This window comes from Chelonoidis abingdonii, chromosome 12 (genome assembly GCF_003597395.2).
Source record: "Chelonoidis abingdonii isolate Lonesome George chromosome 12, CheloAbing_2.0, whole genome shotgun sequence".
Classification (NCBI taxonomy): domain Eukaryota; kingdom Metazoa; phylum Chordata; order Testudines; family Testudinidae; genus Chelonoidis; species Chelonoidis abingdonii.
Window position 1 is genome coordinate 5,069,657 of NC_133780.1, and position 26,219 is coordinate 5,095,875.

General features: G+C 55.7%; 1 protein-coding gene and 1 long non-coding RNA gene across 4 annotated transcripts; one reads left to right on the forward strand and one right to left on the reverse strand.

The window, feature by feature from the left end:
- The first annotated feature begins 1,618 nt into the window (after nucleotides 1-1,618).
- On the forward strand, nucleotides 1,619-24,443 carry MGAT1 (alpha-1,3-mannosyl-glycoprotein 2-beta-N-acetylglucosaminyltransferase). Of its 3 annotated transcripts, XM_032799999.2 has the most exons (3): nucleotides 1,619-1,708; nucleotides 12,026-12,454; nucleotides 19,947-24,443. In XM_032799999.2, exon 3 carries the CDS (start codon nucleotides 20,021-20,023, stop codon nucleotides 21,380-21,382), a length of 1,362 nt encoding a protein of 453 aa, XP_032655890.1. In that variant the 5' UTR covers nucleotides 1,619-1,708; nucleotides 12,026-12,454; nucleotides 19,947-20,020; the 3' UTR covers nucleotides 21,383-24,443. The 3 variants fall into 3 exon arrangements, with proteins under 3 accessions (XP_032655890.1, XP_032655900.1, XP_074927744.1); XM_032800009.2 differs by lacking the exon at nucleotides 12,026-12,454 and having other exon boundaries at nucleotides 1,620-1,708; XM_075071643.1 differs by lacking the exons at nucleotides 1,619-1,708; nucleotides 12,026-12,454 and adding an exon at nucleotides 19,294-19,431.
- On the reverse strand, nucleotides 1,718-10,421 carry LOC116836606 (uncharacterized). The gene is made up of 3 exons (XR_004376496.2): nucleotides 10,141-10,421; nucleotides 3,601-3,707; nucleotides 1,718-1,834 (listed from the first exon to the last, which is right to left on the reverse strand). It is a non-coding gene; the product is annotated as an uncharacterized LOC116836606 (long non-coding RNA).
- Nucleotides 24,444-26,219: the final 1,776 nt, after the last annotated feature.

Consider the following 26,219-nt stretch of genomic DNA (forward strand, 5'->3'; position numbering starts at 1 on the left):
CCCCATGTCTTCAGGTGGGGGTGGGTCAGAACTGCCCCCCATATCTCCAGAGGGGTGGAGTAAGGAGCTCCCCCCATGGCTTCAGGAGGGGAGAAGGAGCAGCCCCCCATATCTCCAGGTGGGAGGAGGAAGGAGCGGCCCCCTATATCTCCAGGCAGAGGGGAGGGGGAAGGAGCTGCCCTCTATATCTCCCATATCACTGGGGAAGACACTCCTCACCCCCCCATATCTCCAGAGGGGTGGGCAGAGATGTACTGGGGAACTCAAGGATGAATAAATATGCTGCTATGTAGCAGGAAGAGAGAGGTTTCCAATGGGGCGAAGGTGCCATTGGGCTGGAGCTCTGTATTAAGGTGAAGGCCCCCATGGGATTGGAGGGGTTGTTGGGGTGAATGTCCTTTGGGAGCAGAGTGAGGAAAAAGATTCTGCAGGGTGGATGGGGCAGAGAGTGGGGCGCGTACAGGAGGTGAGATCATGTGGAAATCCCACAGGAGCAGTGGGGAAGTGGCATATTGGGTGGATGTGAGCAGAGGGGGAACATTGGTCAGATATGCTGTCTCCACCTACCCTCCTGTACTATATAATGGGAGCAGTGGGGGGGGGGGACCTTTGGAGTGGGGCATGTTGGGCAAACATCACAAGAGAGGAAGTAAAGAAATTGGGAAGATATATGCTTGGAGGATAGTTGGGGAGGTATTATTGGGTGGATATACCACAAGAGAGGAAATGGAGCTATCCACAGGAGCAGAGCATATGTGGGATAATAGGTGGATATATTCCAGGAGAGAAGGAGATTGATGTGACTGTAATAGGGTTGAAGTGCCTGGCTGTGTGGTAGATTCTGTTAACATTTGGGACTACAGAGCAGGAAACTAACCTTGTCCTGAGAAGCAGGTTTTTGTGGGAGGGGGCAGAGCCAGGGAAGCAGGTCACAGTGATACTCATCCTCTGTTACCGCTCCTGAGGAGTGGGGAAATAAAGGCAGTATGGAGACTGATCCTGTTGGCATTAATTCTAAAGAGTGGGGGTGGAAGCCGGTGTCTAATACTGGTGTGTGTCTGTTACACAGAGCCAAGGAGGAATTGAAAAGAGACGAGGATGGCACTCTGTACCCACCTCCCGGATACAAGATTAGCTGTCTGGGATCTGGCGGAACTTTAGGAGATGGGACGCCAGGGCTTTGGTTTGTCCCTGAAACTGGTGATGTGCCAACCTGTGCCTGGGGAGTGAGAGCTCACCAGGAGACGCGGATGAGCAGAGAGTCGCTGGAAGGTAACAGCGATGAGGCGACGCAACCTGTGGGCTACCTCCAGCAGCGCTGATCGGGAGCGGTGAAAACCAGACTCTTGTGTACATTGCAGCCCTCCCCAGTGACCCGAGGGGCTGTAATGGCTTGATTCCCTGGGAGTCTTGAAAGACATTTGAGAAGAGACGGGGAGTTATCTTAAGGCTTGGAGAGACTAGTACAGAACTTGCCCACTCCTTTCAGTGGAGGAAGCTTGGGGTGTGGTTATTAGCTTTGAACCGGGATAGGGAGAGCTGTGTGGCCCATTCAGGAGGTGGAGAGGCCCTTTCCTGCTGTTCCTCCTGCATTGAGTCCTCGAGTGAGGTCCTGAAAGGGGGAGGGGGGAGCCCAGGTACCCCCCCTCCCCCAGGGGAGAACCAGAGGCCAGGAGTCCACCAGCAACACTGAGCTAACACCAATCAGGTGAGATTTATTTATGATGTGCCTTTCAAAATAGGGAGAGAAGCTAGGCTTTCCTGCTGTGCTTTCCGTTGTCCTCTTGTTTCTGTTGCCCACTGGAAGACGTTTTCCTTCTGCCTTGAGTCCATCCTGCAGAGGAAGTGACGGGGAAAAGAGAATGCATGTTGGAGGGCAAAGAAATCACATTGGGTGGTTAATTGGTAGAACTCATTGGCACAGGATTTTGAGCTGGTTCAGTATGAGGCCAATAGCTTGGTAACCTAAAAGACTGGGACTCTTCTGTGAATACATATAGTGCCCCTGGGATAGGGCTACAATGGTGATGGTCCCTGCCAGTGTTCGATGCTTCTCTTCTCTTAGAGATGGTCCCACTGAGTGATAGAGGAGGGTTGGATGCTGGATTAGGTTGGGACCGGTGGTCTGATTTGGCATGGTAGGGTGTGGATACTGGATTAAATAATAACAATAACACCTACCTCTTACCTAGTGCTTTTCATCAGTAGATCTCAAAATGCTTTATAAAGAATGTCAGGATCATTATGTCAATTTTACTGATGGGGAAACTGAGGCACAGAGCAGTTAGGTGATTTGCACTCAGGAGATCAGTTGCAGAATTGAGAATGGAGTAGATGGATTATGGGAGTCCACAGGCCCAGTGGTCTGATTGGTGGGGTTCAGGAAAAGATACTGGATTAAATGGGTCCAGTGGTTTAATCTAGCAGGGGTAGGATGGCGTGGGGCATACCAGGCTAGATGGGTCTTATCCAGCACGGCAGAGAGCTCCAGTTCCTACGTTCTTGATCACCGATGAGCTGTCCCATCAGCGGCACCCTGAGCCCTGATACTGGTCCCTTGCCTTCTAATGGTGACCATCTCCCTTCTTCATCGGTTGCTTGATCTATAACTGGGTGACCTGGAGCTTTGCCTCCCCAGAGGGTCCAGCAGCACTTTGGGACCAATGCTTTGATGACCGCATTGGGGTGGAATCCTCAGGGTCCTCCACTTTCCAGCAAGGCGGGAGTTAAACCCCAGTATTGCTCCCAAGAGGCGACATGTGCGGGGCTGAGGGGCATCTGTACTTAGCTCAGCTTGCAGCAGAGCAAGCTACTCCCGCCCACTCCCACCTTCTTCCTGTCACCAGCGTTTCTGAGCCTTCCAGTGCTGAGAGGGAAGTTAAATGTGACTCGTTCAGTTCTTAGGCTCCTTGTTACCCTGAAAATCATTCTCATCTGACCTGCAGAGGCCTGCTAGTAATGCAGCTGAGAACCCACATACTTGTTTTATGCACAGACCAGCTGAGAGTCATTTTCAGCGCAACTGGTGCCCTAGAAGGGAAAAGGCCAGTAGGGTGACCAGACAGCAAGTGTGAAAAATCGGGACGGGGTGGGGGGTAATAGGAGCCTATATAAGAAAAAGACCCAAAAATCAGGATTGACCCTATGAAATTGGGACATCTGGTCACCGTAAAGGCTAGTATCCCATTTCCTGCCCTCTCTGAGCCAGCCAGTGCCCCTGACCTGACTGGAACCAGCTCCTCCTAGAGGGGAAAGGCCCCATATCCCATTCCCCAGTGCCCCTGAGCCAGCCAAACCCCCTCTCCCTGAGGTTGGATCAGAATTGGCACCCCTGAGAGTTTCTAACTTATATGAGACAGACAAAGTGGGTGAGGTAATAACTTTTCTTGGGTCAGCTTCTGTTAGTGAGAGTGCCAAGGTTTTGAGCTCCACAGAGCTCTGCTTTCATATTTTGGGCGCAACATGGCTACAGCAAGACTGCAAATAACTGTTATCTTAGCACTTATCAGTAGATCTCAGCACTTTACAAAGGAAGGCTGTATCATTATTCCCTATTTTACAGTTGGGGAAATTGAGGCATAGAGCAGGGAAGTGACTTACCCAAGTTCAGAAGGCCTCATGTCCCATTCCCTGAGCCTGCCAATCCTCTTTGACCCGGGGGTCTCTTCGAAGTAAAAATCCATATAATGCCATTCTCTGAGCCAACCCTGCAGTGACATAGGACTGGGCTGAATTTAACCCTGCTGGAGCGTTTGTAACGAGGGGTGGCTGTGGGCTCCAGAGCTCTAGTACCAATCCTGCTTGTAAACATCCTTTTGGTGTTCTCCGTTTGGAGACGACAATCATTGGCAGGCAGGCTGGGGGCTGATGGGTCTTTACAGCTGTTAGGATCATGTGTACCTCAGTGTCCTATCCCTTCCCAATACCAGAAAAAAAGCCAAGACATGTTTTGTTTGTTTGTTCTGGACGGCAAACTTGAACGCAACCCATCTTCAGTGAGAGAGTGACGGCACTTTTCTGTACGGTGCTAGTTAGCTGGCAGCTAGATACTGCCTTTGCTCTTGGGTCCCGCTCTATCGCATGCTCAGTCCCTGCCCCTCATCCCCCCTCCATCGGGCTCTGGGGCCCCAAGCTTGAACAGGGCCTGAGGATGCTCAGAGCAACTGAAAATGAAGTTGCTGTGCCCTGACATGGTGTGTTTTGGACTGGGGGACCTATTTTCATTTACATCAACACATTTCTTCAGAGTTAACACTACTGCTTATGTCAGCATCCCCAGCACATTAGTAAGGGTTTGTCTACACTGCAGTCAAAGGGTGTGGAGTGGACAGACCTGAGTGAGCCTTGATCGAACTAGTTCAGGTCCCAGCGTGATATAGCTGCACAAGAAATTACCCGTGGTTCCAGATGGGCTTGTATAGTCCTTGCTGGCACTGCTTCACGGCTCCGCTACCTGAGCGTAGCTAAACTAAAGTGAGCTACATGAGCCGCAATTGCATCCTGCGATTGAAGTGTAGATGTGCAGAGGCAGCTACCTAAGGTGTCTTACAAAAGCAGGTGGGCAGATCAGACAGCTTAAAGTTAACCTGTGAAGGAAAAACAAGTTGATTGAATTTCATTTTAAAGAAGTGGCAGGTCTAGACTCTTGGTAATTCATGTGATTCTTTTGTGCCTCTCTGAAAATCCAACCTCACCACAGTTTCAATCAATTATAGGATTCTTTTCCACTTCATGTATTTTTGTTCTGTGTTTGTACAGCCCCTAGCACACTGGGGTCCTGATCCATGACTGAGCTGCTATGATAATAGAAATTACGACTACTAGCAATTATTGTTTGTGTTGTCGTGAGCTGTTAAACAGCTGCCATGCCACACCCCAGAGATGGCTGCAGTTCAGCACTGGGTGAAATGTTTTGGATATCAATTACAATCCTTTGGGTTCTCTCGCTGAGGAGCCCAATGTAGCTGCTGAGCCAGCTCCGCCCTTTAGGTTGACGGGCCCTATATAAATGCCAGTTTATTTATATTAGGGTAGCACCTGGAGGGCCCGTACACAGAGTGTGAGCACTCGAGAGGCTTGTTGGGGAAACTGAGGCTTGGCAAGATGCGGGGCCTTGCCCAAGCTCTGAGAGTCAGTGGCAGAACTGAGAATTGAATCCAGGTCTCTGGAGTCCCAACCCGTAGCCTTAACCACCCAGGCTCTTTTACGGTGTTCAGTTGCTCTTGACTGGGATGTTTCTTGTGCTCTCTGAACACTTTGGCAGCTAGACACTAAACACACTTAGCATATCATGCCCGCAGCAAGGACAATTCGCTTAAATTATTATCTCAAAAGGCTTCAGTGAGTTCATGTGCCTTCATCTGCTATTTAAAAGAGAGACGCTTTCAGCCAGGGCTGGCTAATAAATGGAGGCAATGAGATTGGGGTGTGGGGGGAGGAGGCTCTCCCAGATGGTGGGAACTGTAGAGGGGAAGGTTCTTGTGTCCACGGGGCAGGGTGGGGGGTGATCGTGGGAAAGGACAGGGAGGAGATGGATGCTAGCTGAAGGGAGTAAAGAGACTAGATCTGCTGCCCTCCATACCATGTCCTCCCTACTTCCAGTGCTCTAGCTCCCTTCACACACACAGCTCTACTGGGGCCCCTCAATCCTGACTTTCAGCCTCCCTGCTATTCCAGCGCTGGGCTCCCCTCTCCGTTACTACAAATCCATGGTGGTCCTGTACTCGGGGTGGGAGGTGAATCTGAATTGCATCTTGACATGGATGGGATGCCAGAGCAGGGGTTGATGTGAGACACACGGCCAGTCTGCAGTTCCTGGTCCTATGTGCACTTCTCGTTTTTTGTGGCAGAGCTGGGGGGAGGGCAGCCAAGGGCTGGGATAGCAGGGAGCTGCAATCAGGACTGAGGGGCATTAGTAGAGTTGTGTGTGGGAGAGCCCAAGGCTTGGATACTCCAGAATTGGAGATGTTCACAGCCCCCCAACCCAGTGGTAGTGTTGCTCGCTAAACTAGAAATGGCTGCGTTTCAGAGGTGGCGTGGGTGAGAGAAGCTAGTGTGTTAGTGCAGTGGGGACTGGGAGTCAGGACTCCTGGGTTCTGAGAGGGGAGTGGGGGCTAGTGTGTGGGGCAGAAGTCAGGGTTTGGAGTTGAGACCTATGTCAGTCTCCCTGGGGGATCTTGGCCAAGTCACAGAATCTCTGTGCCTCAGTTTCCCCCTTCATACAATGCATGATAGTACAACATGCCTGCCTTAGTAAAGTGCTTTGAGATCAAGGGATGAAAAGTGTGCTAGGTGCTTATTATGTGTGATTGCTCTGTCTGATTACACAGTGCTATCATCACTAGGGGCCACAGACCAGCTGCCCTTCCCCATCTTCTGAGAATGGGAGGCTGAGCTGATGACAAATTCACCCGCGTCTCTTCTCTTGTGTGTAACCGGTTAGTGACGTAGTCAACTCTGGAAGTGGCTTTTATCTGCATGCCATGTGGCTGATCCTTGGTTAGCAGCCCTGGCTGGAATCCTGGCAAGGGTTGGCCCCTGTTATCTTGGTGCGATCAGCTGACCGCTCTTACTTGGGTGTGTAGACCAGTTCACGCCCCGATGCTGCTGGTATAACCAGGTAGGCTGGTTCTCCTTCCTCTGAGCTCTGTAGGACATCCCAGGGTGCATCACTCCATGTGCGTCCAACGGGCTGAAGCACTGAGGGGTAGCTGACTAGATTTCAGAATGTGCCAGTATACTGGCAGGGAATTCCCTGCCAAACCCAGACGCGTGCCTGGTTAGGCTGTAATATAGTCTTCTGTGGCTAGGTCCTAAGGGTGCGTGAGAGGGAGTCCAGCCTCTCTCATACACTGGTCAGAAGATAGGATCTACCAACCTCATGGGAGACGCTTTTGCGGCTGGATCCCTTGTCTCGCTGGGCTGGGGGTGTATCTGTGTCGCTGGGCTCCTCAGGAAGACAGACAGTGGGTGGTGTGGAAGGCGCTCGGTTAGCGGGTTCCCCTGGGCGGACACAGAAGAGATTTCTCTCCCTGGATTGCGCTAGCTTATCTGAGCCTTTCCTCTGCCAATGTGTCAAAGCCCAGTGCCCTTTTAGGGGCAGAGGAGTGGTCAGTCTCCGTAAGCTGTTTGCCTCCAACTACCTCTCTCCATCTCATATGCGACGGACCCGTCTGCTCTGAATTAGATTGAGACCCACCAACTCGCTTCATGCAGGATAGACTGGATGGAAATGACTTGTAGTCACCGCCAATCTGTGGCTAGATTGGAACCCGCACGCCCTAGGGGGAGGACCTCTCAGCCAGCCAGTCCTACCTCATCTTGGTTTGGAGTTGTATCACAGCTAGTGCCCTCTAGTGGAGAAGGGTCCCATGTCCCAGGCCCTACCTGCTTGAGCCAGCCATTCCCCCTGCCTTGGGGCCAGATCAGAGCCAACATCTTCTAGAGAGGAAAGGCCCCGTATCCCATCTCTGTCTCCCTGAGCCAGCCCTGGGGCCGGATTGGAGCTGGGACCTCAGAGGGGTAGTGCCCCGTATCCCGTTCCCTGAGCTACCGAATCCCTATGATTCTTCCCCTTCGCTCTGTGAGTATTGGCTGTCAGTTTGGCAACAGGCGGGACCCAGCTGGAACCTATCAGGGCCATCTGCATGCTTGAAGCGTGTGTGAGCGGAGTTGTTTTCACTGCCCTCCACCCAGATTAGCCCTACCCTGGTGTAAGATCAGAAGTTGGGCTCCTGATTGCATTTGTCTTGCCCAGAAGATTATTCTCGTTAGGGACTGACCCAGATTCGGACGAGTGTAACGGAAAGGAGAAGCCGGGAGACGTTCAGGCCTCCAGCCTGCCATGTGCAGGGCTGGGGCGCGGTGACATCCCATCCCTCCTGTGGGGACCCTTTGTCTGTCACTGTCAACCACTGGGGCGTGATGACCTTATGCCAGCTATTGAGGCTTCCCCTTAACTTAATTGGGAGGTGCTGGGCTGGGCAACTCATGCCCAGCTCATGGTCATCTGTGTTCTTGAGTGTCACCACCCCTCTTCCTCCAGGAGTACTTAATGGTTTTATTAGATGGGGAAACTGAGGCACGGGTTTGCGAAGTGGCCGGTCCAGGATTCCAGGGGATGAATGGCAGAGCCACAAATAGAGCCTGGGCGGCCTGACTCCCAACCCCCTGCTCTAATCACTAGACCCAACTCCCTTTCGAGAACTGGGACTAGAACCCAGGAGTCCTGCATCCTGTTCCGACCACTAGACTCCCCTCCCAGCACCCAGGGGTGCTAATCCCCTCAACCGGTCTCTCCTGTGCTGGGGGTGGGCGCAGGGCTGGTGCAACCATTTAGGGCGCTAGGATTTGGGGGGCGCCATTTTCTTCAGCAGCAACCGCAGCGGCCGGATCTTCAGCCGCCGTCGGCGTTGAGGCGAAGGGAGCTGGGGCAAGGGAGCACGGGGAGAGCCGCCTGCAGCAAGTAAGGGGGGGGTACGTAGGGGAACCCCTGCCCCAGCTTACCCCTGCCCCGCCTCCTCCCCGAGCACGCTGTGGCTGCTTCACTTCTCCCGCCTCCCAGGCTTGATTGGTGCTGCAAGCCTGGGAGGTGGCAGAAGTGAAGCAGTGACAGTGTGCTCGGGGAGGAGGCGGGCAGGGGTGAGCTGGGGTGGGCAGTTCACCTGCGTACTGCAGGCGGCCCTTCCCGCGCTTTCCCGCCCCAGCTCCCTCCACCTAAATGCCGATGGTGACCGGGGCGGCNGGAGGGGGGGTGGGGAGCTGCCGCGGGGGGGCACCTCAGGGGGGAGGGCGCCTCAGGGCAGGGGATCGGGGACGGGAGAGGGCGCAAGGTGGAAGTTTCACCTAGGACGCGAAACATCCTTGCACCGACCCTGGGTGGGCGATCAGCACAGAAGTGGGCTGGATGGGTTGCAAAGTTATTGTGGGGGCTGGGGGATCTGCAGGAGCAAGTGGCCTTGGTTTTAACCCTTAGTAACCCGACCCCATGCACTTCGCACCCTGAATGTTAATGCTGGTCCTTGCAATAGCTTTCCCTGAATCCCACCCCAGCACTTTGGGTTGCTGATCTGAATGACGCATGGGCAACGCCTTCCTCATCTCCTGGGACCTGCTGTGCTGACTGGTTTCCTGTTTGCTTCATGTGCACCCCCTGCCCCACTTCCCCCTCCGCAGAGACGCCTCTCCCATCCTCCACTGCACTGCGATGGCTGCTGGCTGTTTCCCATTAGAGAGCAGGCAGCAGAGGAGGGGAGGACAGATTGTTCCTCGCATCTCTGTGTATGTTTACGTCTGGCTCTGATCTGCCTTTGGAAGTGAAATAGATCTGCAGACAGCAGGGTGCTGAGCTCTCCCCGCAGCAGGCAGAGACCAGGGCTAGCTCCCCATGCACAAACCACCATCCCAGTGGGGTTTGCCCTATAGGTGCCCCCCACTGGAGCTGGATAAGGGCAGGCAGGGAGGCCAAGAACTAGAGGCTGCTGAGGCTGCCAACGAGCTACTGGGTGGGGATCGAACCAGTCCTGTGTATTTGAGGGTCCGTGTTCATTGCAGAGGTAACTCCGGGGGGTCCGTAACTGGGCGTGAGGAGCCCCACAGCAAAGCCCTACCCAAGTTACCCCTCGGATTCCCTCCCCATGAATTGTGGGAGAACTTGTCCGCCCTTCTGGGCACACGGGGGAATTGTGGGAAAACTTTAGAGGACTAGCAGCGCTCGAAAGGTTTAGCCTGTGTCCTCACTGCAGAGTCAGCAGGCTGAGTGGAAAGGGCTCCTAAGCTCTAACCCACACCCCCCGCCAGGCCCCGTTAGCACCACCAAGTTCAGCTGGGAGGGTTTTGAGAGGAGGCAGCTCCTGGATAGGAGCCTGGAGAGAGACCCTGAAAGCATGAAGCTCTGCTGCCTGAGCTAAAGAACCTTATTAGTCTGGCCACAAGAGGGGGGCTAGAGAGCCCATCTGCCTGCCTGGGTTACCCCAACCCGGGGGCTAGTGGTTGTGAATGGGACCCAGTTCCATGGAGGAATTGGGCTGAGACTCTCCAGCTCGTTTCACGCATCCCTCTCTCCACGGGTGCATGCTGGGAAGTGGGCAGCCAGGGCATAAACCCGGAGAGCTCCAGTGGAGGAGAGAGACGGCGACCCACCTCGCAGGGGTGCGGCCGTACTGCTTCATCAGAGTCTTGAGCCAGTCCTGGCGCCGATGCGTACGGCAGAGTGGAATCCGGCTGGCTTTTTCAGCCGCAGCACTGGTGGGATCAGGCCCGCTGATCCGAACGATAAAGGCTTGTGTGTTTCTCTCCCCAATTTCCCGTTTCTCCCCTGCTCCTGTAGCATTCAAATGCCCCACACCAGAGGTGGCTGCAAAGCAACCGCCCAGCAAGATGGCACGGGGATTGCTCCCCCTGCACTGAAATGCAGCCCCCTCTGGACCTCTGCACTCTGCGCAGCCACACGTGAGCAGGACAAGAGGACAGGAAAAGAAATCCCCAGTTGAACCATTGAGGAGAGCTTTAGAGAGGCAGCCGGAGTTGAGATTCAGCTGGGGCGCTGGAGGAAAGGGCTTAATTGTTGGGTGCCCTTGGCAAACGATCACAAGTGATCAGGGCCTGTTTGCATCATGTGAAAAGAGAGAGCCCCCTGGCTGCACCACACCGGGTTAGTGCGGATGGCACTGCCCAAGAGGGGAGGGGCGCTCCCTAGTAAAAACCCCCCCCCCCCAACCTCTCTAGGTGCCCTCTGCGGCACCTGGAGATCTCCCATCCAAATGCTGACCTGCCTGGCTCTGTTTGCTTGAAATCTCCGCTCTGAGGTGGAACAGCCTGTTAATAAATGGGGCAGATACACCTCCAATTTCCCACAGGGAACGTGTGTGTGTGTGTGCGCGCGCGCGATCAAGAAGGGTGTCGATGCAGGTTTCTTCCCCCCATCCCTCCCCCCCTTTTGTGACTGTAACTGTCTCCCCCTGGCTTTTTCCCTTGGGCTGTGATGGGAGGGAATCCGTCTTGGCCTGGGAAGGCCTGTGGTTGTGAGCACAGTACATATGGCTGCTGAGATCCCTGGCTGGAGTCTGAACCCTGTGCTGTAATTCCTCCAGACTCCTGGGGTGGGTGAGGTGAGGACACAGCAGCTTGAATTCCTGGCTGCTTTCAAAGGCTGGGGGAGAGAGGGAGGGAGGAAAATGATCTATTTAATTTCTTGCAAGGCCCATTTCCTGACCTCCTTTCCCCCCTCCCCTGAGCCAGCCATTTGCCCTCCAACCTGGGGTTGGCTCCCCCAAAAGGGGAAACATCCCCGTCTGCAACTCCCCTTGAGCCAGTCCTTCCCTCTGGAGCTGGAGTGGAGCTGGTGCCCCCTAGAGGAGAGAGACCCTGTTTCCCCCCATCCCCCAACCTGGGGTCAGATTTGATCGGCTCCATTTACCTTCTGAACCCCTATCTCTGTTTCCAAAGGGAGAAACTGCCAAAGGAACAGTTAATGGTTAACTCTCCTCTGTATGCAAACGTGGCATTAGAGATGAACTCAGTGGGGCTGTCTGGTGTTCAGGCTAATCAGCTGCAGGAAAGGGATCTTTCTCCAGCGTGGCTCCCAAAGCTTCATCAGCAAAGTTTGATCCTTGACCTGTGACCCACTCTCCAATTTCTCACCCTGTCCCCCGCTAGGCTCTGGGCCAGAGTCTGCTTTGCTACACCGCTGTGTAAAGATGGAGTTCCCCTGCTGCTCTCAAGTCAGGCTGGGGTGACTGAAAGCAGGATCTGGCCCTGACTCCATTGACGGTAGTGGGCTAGCTTCTGATCTACCCGGGGCAACAACGGAGATCAGGATCCAGCCCCCTTCACCTCTCTCTTCCTGTCCCCTCTCTGCAAAGATCCTGTCAGCCTTTGATTCTCCTGTTCATCTTTCTGCCAAATACGGGTGTGTGAGGCTTAAACTCTCCCTCCCTTCCAGACTGGGGGGAGGGGGGCTGACTTCCTGATCGAGAGGGCCGCCCCATAGCAACCTCTGACCCTGCCTTCCTTCCTCCTCTCCTAGCCTACATGGGAGAGCCACGTTTCCTGGTACTGCTGAGGGGAGTGAAACCAGCCGAGCCAGCAAGAACTGTGCTGAAACTGCTGTGCGTTAAAACTTCAACAGGATACGGCTCGGTATGGTGCTGTCCCCTCTGCTCTGTACCATTGCCCAGAGCGGATCTGTCTGCTGTTTCTCCCCCCCATCCCGCTTCCTCCTGCGGCTGGAAATCAGATACTGGCAGAGAGAGAGAGAAGCGATTAGAGAGGAGAGTTCGTAATGCTGGACTTGGGTCGCTTGCCTTGTTGAACGGTGACTGGTACGGAGAGAGGCAAGAGGTGGACAGAGCCAGAGTCTATAACCCCACGGATGTGTGCACAGACAGAGGGGAGACTGTCTCCTGAGCTGGAGCCTTGAAGCCAGGTTTGACATTCAGCTGAGGACCGAGAGGGGGTGAGTGTGAAATCGACACAGCATCTGGAACCCAGAAACTCGCCTGCCTTGTTATCTGGAGAGACAAGGAGTGTGGGGGGAAGCAGCACCCCTCTCCGAGAGCTTGTGGTGATGGCAAGATAACGGCTACTCCGGTAGGGGGGGAACTTTTTATGGGTGAAACTTTTGCCCTTTCCAGGGAAGGGGAACAAAGAAACTTTTTAGAGACGGATCTAAAGCACTCATGACCTTCTATAAGCTGATCAGGTGGGTGAGACCACGTCTGCTTCTGTGTGATTGTGATCATGTCAGCTGCGAGCAGGGCCCTGTTGTGCCGGTGGCTGCCCAGATACACATGGAGAGACAGTCCCTGCCCTGGGGAGTTTTCAGACAAGGCGGGAGGGTCAGGGGCAGACTTGAATCTCCAATATACTTTCCAGGAAGAAGGAATATTTAGTGTTTTCCCTCCTGTCTCCTTGGCTGGTGTTCCCTTCCCATCCCAGGAGGGTTGGACAGTGTGAGGAAAATCTTTTTAGGTTCTGGAAAGCAGCCCGGCAAGGCAGCTGGGTCTGGAGGCCCCGGTGACAATATGGTCGATCCATGGGTTTGTGTTGCGCTGTGGCGTGCTGCTCAAACAGCATTCCTGAGTCTGCCTGGTTCTGTTTGGTGCCTGCCATGGTAGCTGTGCTGCCTCCCAAGACCGCAGCACATACGGGCAGTGTTATATTCTGGATCGGTTGCCGCCGGGTTGTATGTGGCTGGGGAAACTAAAGCGGTGGGGAGGTGTTATCTGAATCCATTAGTGTTTGAGGGATGTCAGTCTCTGGGTGAAATTTGTGTTATGTAGGAAGTCAGATGAGATGATCAGAATGGACCCTTCTGGCCGGAAGAAGAGGGCTTCTTATCAGGGTTAGCGCTGGCATGGCCAGCATTAACCACCGGTTGGAGGAGAAAGCACCAGCGGCAATGCTAAATCCCCACAAAGGCTGGAGTTTCTGTAGTTCCTCTGGCTTTTCCCCAGCTTAGCAGGTTTCCAGTCTATCCTGGGGGCTGGTTTCCAGGGGAGTTGGTTTCTGGGTGGGGCTGGTTTCCGATCTAGTTTGAAGCTCCGTTCTTGCTGCCTAAAATTTGTTACAAGCTGGTCAGGCAAACTCTGTCCTTATCCCAGCGTGGATGTGGGGGTTGCTCTGTCTTGGGGGAAGTTCCTTGTCGGTAGCCTGGCCTAGTATGGAGTGAGAGGTTGAACCCTGTAGATCCAGAGGATTTGAGGAATGTGAGGTGTCGGACAAGGGGGAATGTTCCAGAAGGGAGACGGACAACCACAGGATCAGCCCAGTTGTCATCAAGAAACTGGCCTGGATGCAGTTCCCAACTCTGCCACAAGCGCCACGTGTGACCGTGGACAAGTCACCGTGCCTCAGTTTCCCCATCTGCAAATCCTTCCTTTGTTCCTTGGGGCAGGGACCGCCTTGCTCTGTACGCACAGCCCCTAGCACAAGCGGGCCACAATACACCAGTTGTTAATTTGTATTGTCTACGAACCCAGGCCCCTGTTGCGCTAGGCCCTGTGCAGAGCAGAAGGGCAGCCCTTGCCTCAGCAGGCTCACAGTCTAAGGGCAAGACAAGAGACACCAGCTGGATCCAGATAGTGGGGGACCATGACCGCCAGTGGTCTCAGGGGCCTCGTGGCTAAGCCTGGCCCCTGCAACGTTGGACCTGTTTTGCCTTAACCACCCCACTCCCTTTCCTAGCTCTGTGCTTGATTTGCATAAAGGGCATGGAGGGAATATGTGTTGTTTTGACCCAGGGTCAGTTAGTCAATGTGGCTTTGATTTCAACATGCCCTTCCCATCAGGGCGCGAGGAGGAGGTCTGGGCTGGCAGCCTGCGCTTGAGGACTCGTGACCCCCTTAACCCGTTGAGTGCTGGGTGGGGAGGGGATGACGCCGGAGACATACCTATCCCTGAGACCCCCTTGTTTTCCTCCATCCACACCGGCTCCGGGTTACCTCTGCTGCATTGCCTGCTGTGAGCAGGGTCCGGATCCCAGAAGGGGGAGGGGTTGGAAGCTGGTAGCAGGAGGGGAATGTTTCTGGGATTATGAGTCGTGTGGGGAAGGAATTTAGGGGGGGCTTTTGGCATTAGTGAAGACTGGGAATAGCTGCTCTCTGGCTTTACTCCCTCCAGCCTGGGGGACTCCCAGATGCGACAGTGGAGGCAGCTGGAGGGGAAGTGAGAGCACCCACAGGAAAGCCAGTGAGATTTTCCTGTCCTGGGGCTGCCCCTTTCAACCAACCTGGCTGAGACTCCGACCTTCCAGGGTTGCCACGTATCCCCTGGTGCTTTCCTTGGGAGTCGGGGCCTAAATCCCAGAGGCCTGGCCAAATCCCAGCCGAGGGGGAGGTGTTCCTTGATTCTGAAGCTGTGCCCCCTTGCAGCCCACCACCCTGCTGTTTTCCCTTCCCCTCATGTCCTAAGCTAGAGAATAGTGTCCTGTTGCAGCTGTGTTTCTCCCCAGAGGTGGCTGCATTTCAGTGAGCAACTGATCTGATTCCTCTCTGTGGCTTGTAAAAGCTGGCATGCTCTGAGATGCGTGGCAGGGTTCTTCACACAACCGACCTACACTGAAAGAGGGGGAGGGAGCCAGAATTTGGGGGAGGAGGAGGAGGACGACAAAGAGACAGCCAGGCCAGCCCATCCGTATGTCAACTGCCTCTTCAACCTGTTGCCTCTGGCCGGTGGTCATACTGGTTCGGTCACAGCTCTTAAGCCGTTACCTCTGGAGAAGTGCTTTGAAACTGGCTTCCCTAGCCAGGTAAGGATTTGATTGTGGTGAGCTGGGTGAGAGGTCCCAAGAAGTGGAGGAGATTGGACCTGCCGGGCAGAGGATCTGCTGCTGCTGGGTGGCTGGAGTAGACCTCTCTGAGCTCCTGTTACCTCTCCCTTTGCCCTGGGAGAGAGTGGCCCCTGTGTTGACCACGAGCTGCGTCCCAGCTCAAATCTAAACAGAGTGGTAGGTGACTGGGGCTGGCTGCAGACAGGGAGCATGTCTGGCTGCACCGGGGTTGGCGAGGGGGGGTGGCAGAAAGGGATGGGCTCAACCTCATAAGGAGCTGCCAGTGGGATGTCTCCTGTAGCCAGAGAGGTGGTTAAAAAGTTAAGCCATGCAGGGCCTTGGCCAAGAGGCCCATCGCTGCCTCTTGTGAAATCGCAGTGGGAGTGACCCAGAAGTCAGACCAGGTATCCACAATGCACAGCTCTCCCTTCTCCTGGCTCTGCTCCTAACCCCGTGTGAGTGACCCAGAAGTCAGGCCGGGTACCCACAATGCACAGCTCTCACTTCTCCGGCTCTGCCTCCCATAACCCCGTGCGAGATGACCCCAGAAGTCAGGCGCGAGTACCACAATGCCAGCTTTCTCTTCTGGCCTTTCTGCTCCTAACCCAGTGCGGTGACCCAGAAGTCAGGGCCCCAGTACCCACAATGCACAGCCTCCTCCACTGGCTCTGCTCCTAAACCCTGTGCGAGTGACCAGAAGTCAGACTGGGTACCTCAACAATGCCACAGCTCTCCCTTCCCCTGCTCTGCTCCTAACCAAATCTCCGGCCATTCTGCTAAGTTTTCCACTGGTTGCCAATTGCCAACCATGACATGTTTAGCTCTTTAACACTGAGCCTCAGCCTACAAACAATTAACCAGGACGGGATGGGTGACGAGCTGGGCTGGCCCTGCAACGCTAATGGTCCTTTGCCCGCACACCACAACGTTTCAGTGGAGAAAGCGCCCTGTTCTTCCTCAGCAACCTGGGCCGGCGGGGGGGAGGGCTCTGAAGATGCACAACCCTAACGCGGGTTCATGTCACTCCCTCTCGCTCTGGCTTTGGAGGGGCCATTCCCCTCCTCGCCTGACCATAGAGTGCGCTGTGTTGCCTGGGATGGGGGGATAATTCTGCCTAACCTGAAAATATGTTCCATCCCTTAACCAGGCATGAGGGGGTGCTGTGCTGTCCACCCTCATTGGTCAGTGTAACCTCCCTCATTCTGGCACAAAGGGGGCACTGTGCCCTAGGAATGACACTGTCACCTTCTGGGCTTGGCACTAGGGGGCGGCTGTGCCTGTCCTGGATGCACTCGGTCCACCCTCTGGGCCTTGCAACTAAGGGGCTCTGTGCCTAACCTGGACGCATGTGTCACCCTCTGGGGCTGCACTTAGGGGCGCTGTGCTAACCTGGATGTAACTCGGTCACCCTCTGGGGCTGCACTAGGGGCGCTGTGCCTTTCCTGGGACGCACTGTGTCACCCTCTGGCCTGCACTAGGGGCTCTGTGGCCTAATCCCTGGGACACACTGTGTCACCCTCTAGGCCTGCAACTAGGGGGGGCTGTGCCTAATCCTGGGACGTCACTGTCACCCTCTGGGGCTGCACTAGGGGCGCTGTGCTGCTGTCCCTAGCCTGGCAAACATGTTCCCCTGTCTCCACAGCTTGGCACTGGGGCTTGCTTGGCCTGGATAATCCAGTCCCTCCACACCCTGTGGAGAGGCTGTGTGCAGTAGTTGGGCTGCGTGGCTGGCACATTAGCAACTGAATGCCCAATGTACGAGGACACTGGTCCCCTCTTCTTACCTTCGCCTCCTGCATTCCCTGGGGTGGAATTAGCCCTGCGCTCCCACTCCCAGCTAGGAGCTAGACTAGCGTCCTGCCCGCCTCGCATCGTGCACCCTGACTGTGGGCTAATGGGAGAGAAGATTGGGCTGTCCCGATCATCAGCTTGGTCTGGGAGAAGTGCTGGGAGCAGGAAGCGTGCAGAGGAACAGGAGCTGGTTTCTCGCCTATCACGGACTGCTTCCCCACTTCCCTTACTGCCATGAGCTCCCTGGGCTTCAGTCAGGGAGCCACTGCCGGCTGTGTGGATCTCGGAGGATTTGAAAGAGCCTTTTCTTTGCGTTGTCAGCAGCTCTCAAACTGCCGGCTCAATCTCCCGTGTCCTGGCGAGCCAGGTGGAAAATATGCAACTTGCTGCTCCAGCTCGCGTGTACTGAGCCCAGCCGCTGCTTCAGTAGAGCTTGTCCCGAGTAGGGAACATTCGTATGCTGAGCGGATCTCTATGCATGGGATCAACCGCCATCAGCCGTGGGCCTCTTGCACCACTGAAATCAAGGAGTTTACACTCATTGAGTGCTGTAACCCACGATGGGATAGCTTCATGGAGTATGGGTTGATTCGTTCTTCAGCCTCTGGCGTCGGTTTTTTCTTTTTCTCTCCTTTTGGTATTCCCAGCTGATCACCTTTCTTCTTATCCTCTTGGATAGTGGGGGAGGCTGTTCAGGTACAAGGTTTGACGTGGTCCTGATGGACAAAGTGCGGGTTGTGACTCTCCGGCAGTCCTGCCGAGCAGAGACAGATGGATGCCCTGGTTCTTCCTCCCCAGCCCCCAGGGGCCCTTCTTCCAGCTGGCCCTGGATCCCAGCTGCCTGACTTTTTCCTGGCCACCATCATCCCAAGTCAGTACTGATCAGTGAGCTTGGCTGCTCAAACAAGCCTGGTGTGTCTTGCCCTGGTGCCCCGGGCTAGGAGCCAAGCTGAGCAGGGTCGGGCTGGCTTGCTTGTCTGAAGGGGAGACATCTGAGGACATCCCCCTCCCCCCCCTTCCTGGGGATGTGGCTCAACAGATGGTGCCTGGTCCCTCTAAATCAGTGCTGACCCCAATGCCCCAGTGTGGCACTAGGGGTCACTGGGCTGCAAGCAGCCAGGTGGAGGTGCAAGTCAGTGCTGAGCCCAGTGCAGTGCTGGGGGTGCTGTGCTGTAGGGAGTGGGTGGGGGGTGCTGGCCACTTGCAGTCAGTGCTGGCCCTGGAGTTAATTCCAGATGCAAAATGTAATGTAAGTAATGATTTTTTTTTCCTCCCTAAATCCCTCCCTGCTCTCGTTCTGAGCTATGGGATTCTCTTTTGCTTCCTGTCCCAGTCTGTTGCTGGGCAGCTGTTAACTGACTGCCCCATCCCACCCCAGAGGTGGCTGCATTTCAGCGCTGGGCAAGTGAACCCCGTGCTGCATTGCTGTGGTTGTTCCCCAGCTGCCCCACCCCAGAGGTGGCTGCATTTCAGTGCTGGGCGAGTGACCCCCATGCCGCATCGCTGTGAGGTTGTTCCCCAGCTGCCCCACCCCAGAGGTGGCTGAATTTCAGCGCTGGGGTGAACAGTCCCTGTGTGGCGTTGCTGCATGGCTGCTAAACCACTGCCCTGCCCCACCCCACCCCAGAGGTGGCTGCACTACGGAGAGGGATGGCTGCCTATCCAAACAGTAGTTTAGCCACACACTGCCCAAATGGCCCTGAAGCAGGGAGTCGACCGTACAGCACCTCTCCACTTGGGCTTGCAGCAGCCTGATGGCGTGTGAACGTGGCTGAGCCCTGCCTGCGATTGCACAGTCTGGCTGCTGTGTTAAATATAGGACCGGGGCTCTCATGGGGGGATTAATGAGGCTCCTGATGCAGCTACTAAGCAAGGCTGCGATTACGGGCTGAAGCTAGTACTGTGCACAGCTATCGCCTGTGGGACCAGCGGGGTCCGAGCTGAGGTTCGTGCAGCAGGTCTTGGGGGAGGGAGGGGCCTGCCAGGGCATCCCTGCACACCGGCCACTGGGCGGGAGGAGAGGGGAGCTCCGATTCAGTGTCTCTCCAGTCTTGGGCTTCGTCAGCCAGCCTACTCAGCTTCCCCTCCTAATGGCCCCTCCTCCACAGGCGCAGCAGGGGATAACCCTTTCTGCTCACCTCCGGGGTTCCCAGTTCCTCCCCTCCATGCGTCTCCCCCACTCCAGCCTATCCGGGAGGGGACGTTTCTGCTGCTTGGCCTAAGGCCCCCCATCCCTGCCCTATAGGACAACCAATGCCCGGAATCTGGACGTGTAGGGGGACCGTTGGCCTTTGCTCCTCCAGACAGCCAAGCCAATCACAAGTTAGCTCAGCTAAAGGATGACCAAGGAGCAGGGAAGATCTTTGGTGCAGGTCGTTGAAGGGGCTGATGCTGAAGGAGGGGGGAGAGGGGTCTGGGGGTATCCCTGGGAGGAATGAGGTGACATGAAGAATGGGGCAATGTAGAGTAAACATCAGTGAAAGAGCCCTGAGGGGAAGATGTATCCAGAGGAGAATCAGCTCCGTGAGGGATGGGCTGGGGGGCCCATTGCTGGAGACTCGTAAAACCAGGAATGGACGCAGCCCTGGAGAGTAGGTTGTAGGGGCTGGGCCCTGGTGGGGCGTCTCCATCTTGCTCGGGGCTGGGCTGGGCTGGATGAGCCCTGACGGTGCATCTCCATGTCATTGGGAAGAGGCTGTAGGGGATGGTCCCACCCTGGCTCCCCAAGTGGCGCTGAACCTGATGGAGCTGCTACTCTCTCCTTAATGGCTGGAGGCAGCAATCCAGCCCTGGCTCCCAGGTGAGGCTTGACCAGCGGCAATTGTGACCCATTGGCGATATTCACTTGTACTTCACTGACTCCCCATCCCCCTTTCTGCCCTCCCAGGTCCATGGCTGTGGAGTGACACCTGAGGGATCGAGAGCACAAGTGAGCCGAGGGGGGGCCTCTGCCTGTGAAGGATGCTGAAGAAGAGCAGCCTGGTCCTCTGGGGCGTGGTGCTGTTTGTGGCCTGGAATGCCCTGCTCCTTTTCTTCCTGTGGACCCGGCCCCCAGCCTTCGACAACCACAGCCACTTGACCGAGGAGGTCATCCGGCTGGCCCAGGACGCGGAGCTAGAGCTGGAGCACCAGAAGGACCTGCTGCGGCAGATCCACCGGTACAGTGCCCTCTGGAGCAAGAAGAGGAAGAAGGTGGAAGAGACGGGTCGGCTCCCACTGCCCGCTGCCACCTCCAATGCTGGGGCTTTGCCTGCCACGGAGGTTGTCCTGCACCGGTCCCGGGCCTCCCCGGATGCAGTCCTGCCCGTGGTGGTGATCGCCTGCGACCGCAGCACGGTGCGTCGGTGCCTCGACAAGCTGCTGCACTACCGGCCATCCCGGGAGCGCTTCCCCATCATCGTGAGCCAGGACTGCGGGCATGAGGAGACAGCCCGGGTCATCGCCTCCTATGGTGACGCCGTCATGCACATCAAGCAGCCGGACCTGAGCGACATCCCAGTACCCACAGACCACCGCAAGTTCCAGGGCTACTACAAGATTGCCCGACACTACCGCTGGGCCCTGAGCCAGGTTTTCCGCACCTTCAAGTACCAGGCGGCCATTGTGGTAGAGGATGACCTGGAAGTGGCTGCAGATTTCTTTGAGTACTTCCAGGCGGCCTTCCCGCTCCTGCTAGCCGACCCCAGCCTCTGGTGCGTCTCAGCCTGGAACGACAATGGCAAGGAGCAGATGGTGGAGGCCAGCCGGCCGGAGCTGCTCTACCGTACAGACTTCTTCCCCGGCCTGGGTTGGCTGCTGCTGTCAGAGCTGTGGGATGAGTTGGAGCCCAAGTGGCCCAGGGCCTTCTGGGATGACTGGATGAGACAGCCGGAGCAGCGGCGCGGCCGCTCCTGCATTAGGCCCGAGGTCTCCCGCACCATGACCTTCGGCCGCAAGGGTGTGAGCCATGGGCAGTTCTTCGACCAGTACCTGAAGTTCATCAAGCTCAACGACCGCTTCGTGCCTTTCACCCAGCTGGACCTCTCCTACCTCAAGAAGGAGGAGTATGAGCGTTCGTTCCTGCCCAAGGTCTACGACGCCCCGGAGCTACGGGTGGAGGAGCTGCAGGGCAACCAGCATCGGGAACTGGGCACCGTCCGCGTGCAGTACAGCAGCCGTGACTCCTTCAAGGCCTTTGCCAAGGCCCTGGGTGTTATGGATGATCTCAAGTCGGGGGTGCCCCGGGCCGGCTACCGTGGCATCGTCAGCTTTCTCTACCGCGGCCGGCGGGTCTACCTGGCGCCCCCTTCTGACTGGACGGGCTATGACCCCAGTTGGAGTTAGCACTGTCTCTCTCCGGACATTGACCCTTGAGCATGTTGGACCCGTAAAGATCATGGAGCGGGTGGGTGGGCTGTGTGTGTGGGACGGGGACTCAGACCTTGTATTTTTGTTTTCTGAGTGGCATTCGAGTGCATTCCGGGGCAAGGCTGTGTGTGTGTGTGCGTGTGTGCGTGCGTGTGTGTGCACTTAATACGGGGGGGGCAGGATTATTGTGTTGCCCAGATGTGGGGGGCAGGGAACTGGGATAGGGCAGGCTGAGGCTTTCCCCATTGCCCTCCCCCTCCGCCCCCCCAGTGCCTATCCCCTTTCTGACATTGTGATCTCCCTCTACCATGTCCCTGGTGGTTTCTCCATGGTGCGTGGGTGGGGTCAGAGCCAGTGCTGAACCGAACTGACTGACCAGTGGCTACTTCCCCAACCTCTGTGAGTTGCGGGGGAAGAACGGAGAGAGGGCAGTGACCACCTCAATCCGGAAGGGCCTTATGGTGATGCCAGGACCTGCTTAGTACCTTTGGCAGTTTCCACCTCGCCATCCTTAGTTGGGGGCAGTGTGGGAGTGGGCAGGGGTTGCTTCTGGCTATAGCTGGGAGGGAGCATTGGAAATGACGGGGCGCTCTTGATGGTCCTCAAGCCCATCATTAGCTGTAGGGGAGTTGTGCAATGGCAAAGATCTTTATGTCCATGATGACCTCTTTGGTGTCTCCATCGGACCTTCTTTAGCATGGCTGGAGCATCAGAACCTTCTCACCTTTTGACCTATGCAGTGGTCCCCAAGCAGCCCTCTGGGTCAGGGGTGTGTAAGGAGTTGTCCTGGCTTCTCTCTGTCCAGCAACATTGCGTCCCCTTAGTGTTCCTCTGCTTGCAGAGGGTGTTCCGCCACGGTGGTCTCTTCACTTTGTCCTTCATTGCTGTTTTTCTACGCTGAGCGCGGAGGAAGCTTGTTACGGAGCCGGGGCTCTGCAATCTGGCTCGTGTCACTCTCCCTGACAAGGAAGGGAGAGACCCGAGCTTGTGGCCTGCCTTAATCCTCAGCGGGGGCCTCCATCCTTTCCCGGGTTGAAGTTCGGTTCAAAGTTGGCTCAGGCCCTGCCCGCTGGTGGCTGATTCTCCTACTGCCATGGTTGAGAGGACCATTGATGTAGCAATGGAGAGATGTCACCATGGAGGAGAACCCCAGAAGTGCTGGGACACAAGAAAAGGGGGTCTCTAACAACAAGCCCTGCCTTATCTATGGGGGTAGAACCCCCTCTCCAGTCTCTTAGAGGTGCTGCTGAGCTGGTCAAGAGCCAGTTTGGGGAGGGAGAGTTACAGTTCAGACCTCATTTGGCCAAAACATAGACCACACCAAAGGGTAACTTTTCCCCCCTCTGTATTATTTTGCTGTATTGTCCTGTTTTTGTTTTAAATCCCCTTGTATCTTCCCCACTTCGGGACGTGAGCCAGGGGAGGAGGGAGACCAAACTGCCCATTGGCATTCTACATCACCCGTGAAATTGCTTGGTGCCCTAGTGCAAGTTTGACAAAGGATGGGTGGGCGCAGAAGCTTCCCTGCCATCCAGTCACTGTTGGTGAAGTCAGGTAGAGAGGAGCTCCCATGTCAACAGCCAAGGAGGAGATGGTCTTTCCAAGAGAGTATTAAAGGGTCTGAAAATGTACTGTCTCCAAAGTGCCCCTTCCGTCCCAGCTCCGCTCAGCAATATCCAGAGCGCCTGAGGCTTCCTCAGAGTCGGGGTGCTTCAGTGTGTATGTAACTTTCCTCCCCTCCTTGGGCCAGGATCGGGGGAGTCTATCTGAAGGAAGAATCTCTGGGAGAGGGAGGTCCATTTGTAGGTAGGATCTTCAATGGGATCCAGCCAGCTCTTCGGGGAGCCATCCAGGTTGGGTTGGACCCCTGCCATTCTCCTGGGTGGTCTCTTCCCTCACGCCTGGCCTGCGGCAATTCAAGTGAGCCCAACCCCATTCCATTTGCTCTGGGCTGTGCCACCCTCACCACACGTGGTTCTGAGGTAGGACTTGCTGCCCTGTGCTGCCAAGAGGCCTTGGACTCTGGCTGACTTCAAGATGAGGAAGATGGTCCAGCGAAAGGAAGCTCCCGACTATGTTGTGGCCGATGGAGCTCCCCTCGCAAACCCTCCCTGCTCCTGGCCGAAGCAGTTTGAGGTTCTGGTGAAGGGAGTATCCCCTCTGTGGGTTTGCAAGAGAGGAGTAGATACACCAGCTGTGGTGCTCTTACTCTCTTGGAGAAGATCCCATCCCCTCTCCCCTACCCCCACACACTGAGGGTTCCTGGGAAGCCAGCTGCTCTGTTCAGCCTCGGACAGAGCTGGGTCTGCACCAGGGTCGCCCAGAGGATTCCGGGGGCCTGGGGTCTTTGGCGGTAATTCAGTGGCGGGGGCCCCCCGCCGTGGGTCTTCAGGGCACTTTGGTGGTGGATCCTGGAGCAGAAGGACCCCCTGCCACCGAATTACTGCCGAAGACCCTGCAGCACTTCAGCGGCGGGTCCCGCTTTGGTGGTAATTCGGCAGTGGGGGGTCCTTCTGTTCCAGGACCCGCTGCCGAAGTGCGCCGAAGACCGAGAGCAGAAGAAACTCCAGGGCCCCTGGAGCAAGTGAAGGACCCTGCTCCCGGGGCCCTGAAAAACTTGGGGGGGCCCTGTGGGGCCTGGGGCAAATTGCCCCACTTGCCCCCCCCGGGTGGCCCTGGCCTGCACTGAGGGGGGTTGGGATGGAAGCCCACCCTTTGTTCAAGGAGCTTGATTTAAACCATTTTCCTTTTCAATAGCGGTTGCTCCCCCTACTACGGGGGTTGGGAGTAGTCCCCAATTACCCTCTCTGCCTGCTGCCCGCTTCCTCGTGGAAGGGGGTGGTGAGAGGTGGAAGCACATGCCTGGACCAGTCTTGAAGCCATTCGCAGTGGAAGGGGAGGTGGAAAGGAAGAAATTTTGAGTGGGGGGCTAGGGTGGAGGTGGGGAGAGAGTCTGTTTTTATGTCCAAATGTTCTGCAAAAGAAAACTTTAAGATGCAGAAACTATTTTCCAGAATAAAATAAAAGCCAGACCTTTTTCGGCTTGACACGTCATTGCTCTCCACCCCCGTCACCTTGAATTGCTCCTAGGGTGGCATTTGCTTGGCCCTAGGTTTGAATGTCCCTTCTCTGGAAAGGACCGTCCTGTAGTACACGCTTCTCCTTACTGTGGCACGTTCTGAACACCCTCAACTCCAACCATCCCCGCTTCAGAGCCCTGGGGTAAGACTGGTTCCATCTCCACCCCGCACCATTTGGTGGAAGAGCAGCAAGGCTGTTAGCCTGATGGTGTTTAAATGCAAAGATCAGGCATGGGGATACCCGTTGAGAGAGGCTGAAATGAATCTTGTCTCAAGACGGACCAAGTGCTCATTGGCACTAAGTATCAGAGGGGTAGCCATGTTAGTGTGGATCTGTAAAAACCGATAGTCCTGTGGCACTTTATAGACTAACAGACATATTAGAACACGAGCTTTCGTGGGTGAATACTTGCATCTGACGAAGTGGGTATTCACCCACGAAAGCTCATACTTCAATACGTCTGTTAGTCTATAAGGTGCCACAGGACTCTGTCGCAGTCGTATCTTATTTCAACTTCCCTGGACGTCCTCACGGCAGCAAGTTGACTGCCACGGCTCCCTCGTCGATGCTGCTTACTCCTGCCAAAGTGGAGTACGGGTGTCGATCTGCAGATCGATTTATCGCTTCTAGATGAGACATAAATCGATCCCCAATAGATTGATTACTAGCCGGTGGGTTGTATAGATATACCTTAACTAGCTGGTTTGTTACCTTAGGGTGATCAGTTGCCTCCTGTGCAGCCATGGCAGGAGTAGTGGGGTGGGTTCTCTGGCTCACGTAATTACTGTAACATGCCCGAAGAAGGGAAGGGTATGTGACAATGTCCGTGTGTGATAAAGGAGCCCAAACCCTTCATGCTTTACAAAGGGGTCCAGTTGTGAAGCGAGATAGAGACCAAGACCTGTCGTGTTTGAAGCAACAGGGGTAGCGTGTGATGCTCCTCTAATACAAAGGTGATCAGAGCCCTCTTGGGTGAGCTCCTGTCCTAAAGGGCTTCCATTCTAAACAGCCAATGTGTAGGAGGGTAAACTGAGGCACGGTGGGGATGGGGGAGGAGAGTGACATGCCTATGGTCACACACAGCAGGTCAATGGCAAACCAGAACCCAGCACTCTGCTCTACGCACAGAACCATGCTGCCTCTCATTGCTTCTGCACCCTCGGGGGTCTTTCATGAAGGTCCCCACTAAGAGCCTCACACCCACATTGGCATGGTTATAACAGGGTTGATTCTGCCTGAGATGTATCTGCAGCAACCTCTCCATAATCAGGAGGCTGGGGCACGCTTGCAGCCTTGGGTGCTGGGCTGGGACAGGTTTCCATCCTGGTGGTTCTGCTGCATGGCCGAGACCCAGGTTGGCTGGTCCTGTCTCTCCAGACCGGAAAAGAGGGACCCACTGTTCTCTGGCCCTGCAGCTGAGTGTGAAGGGGAGGTACAGAAAGTCCAAAGTCATGGCCACCCCACAAAGAGCGGGGATGGGAGGGAAATAGCTGCTTAGAAGTACTGAACCACGGCAACGGTAACCGTTTGGAATGGTCCCATCTCCAGTCCATGGTGGGCTTGTCTTCACTGCAGAGTTAACTCACACTTTGCTCCTAACTTGAGTCCCATCCCCATGAGCACGGGGTGCTTTCAGCTCTAGCTGGCTGGCCTGGAAGAGGGTGCCGGCGATAGCCCCTGAGCCCAGCTCCTCAGCTGCTAACATGATGGCTCCGTGCCGCTCAGTGGATCC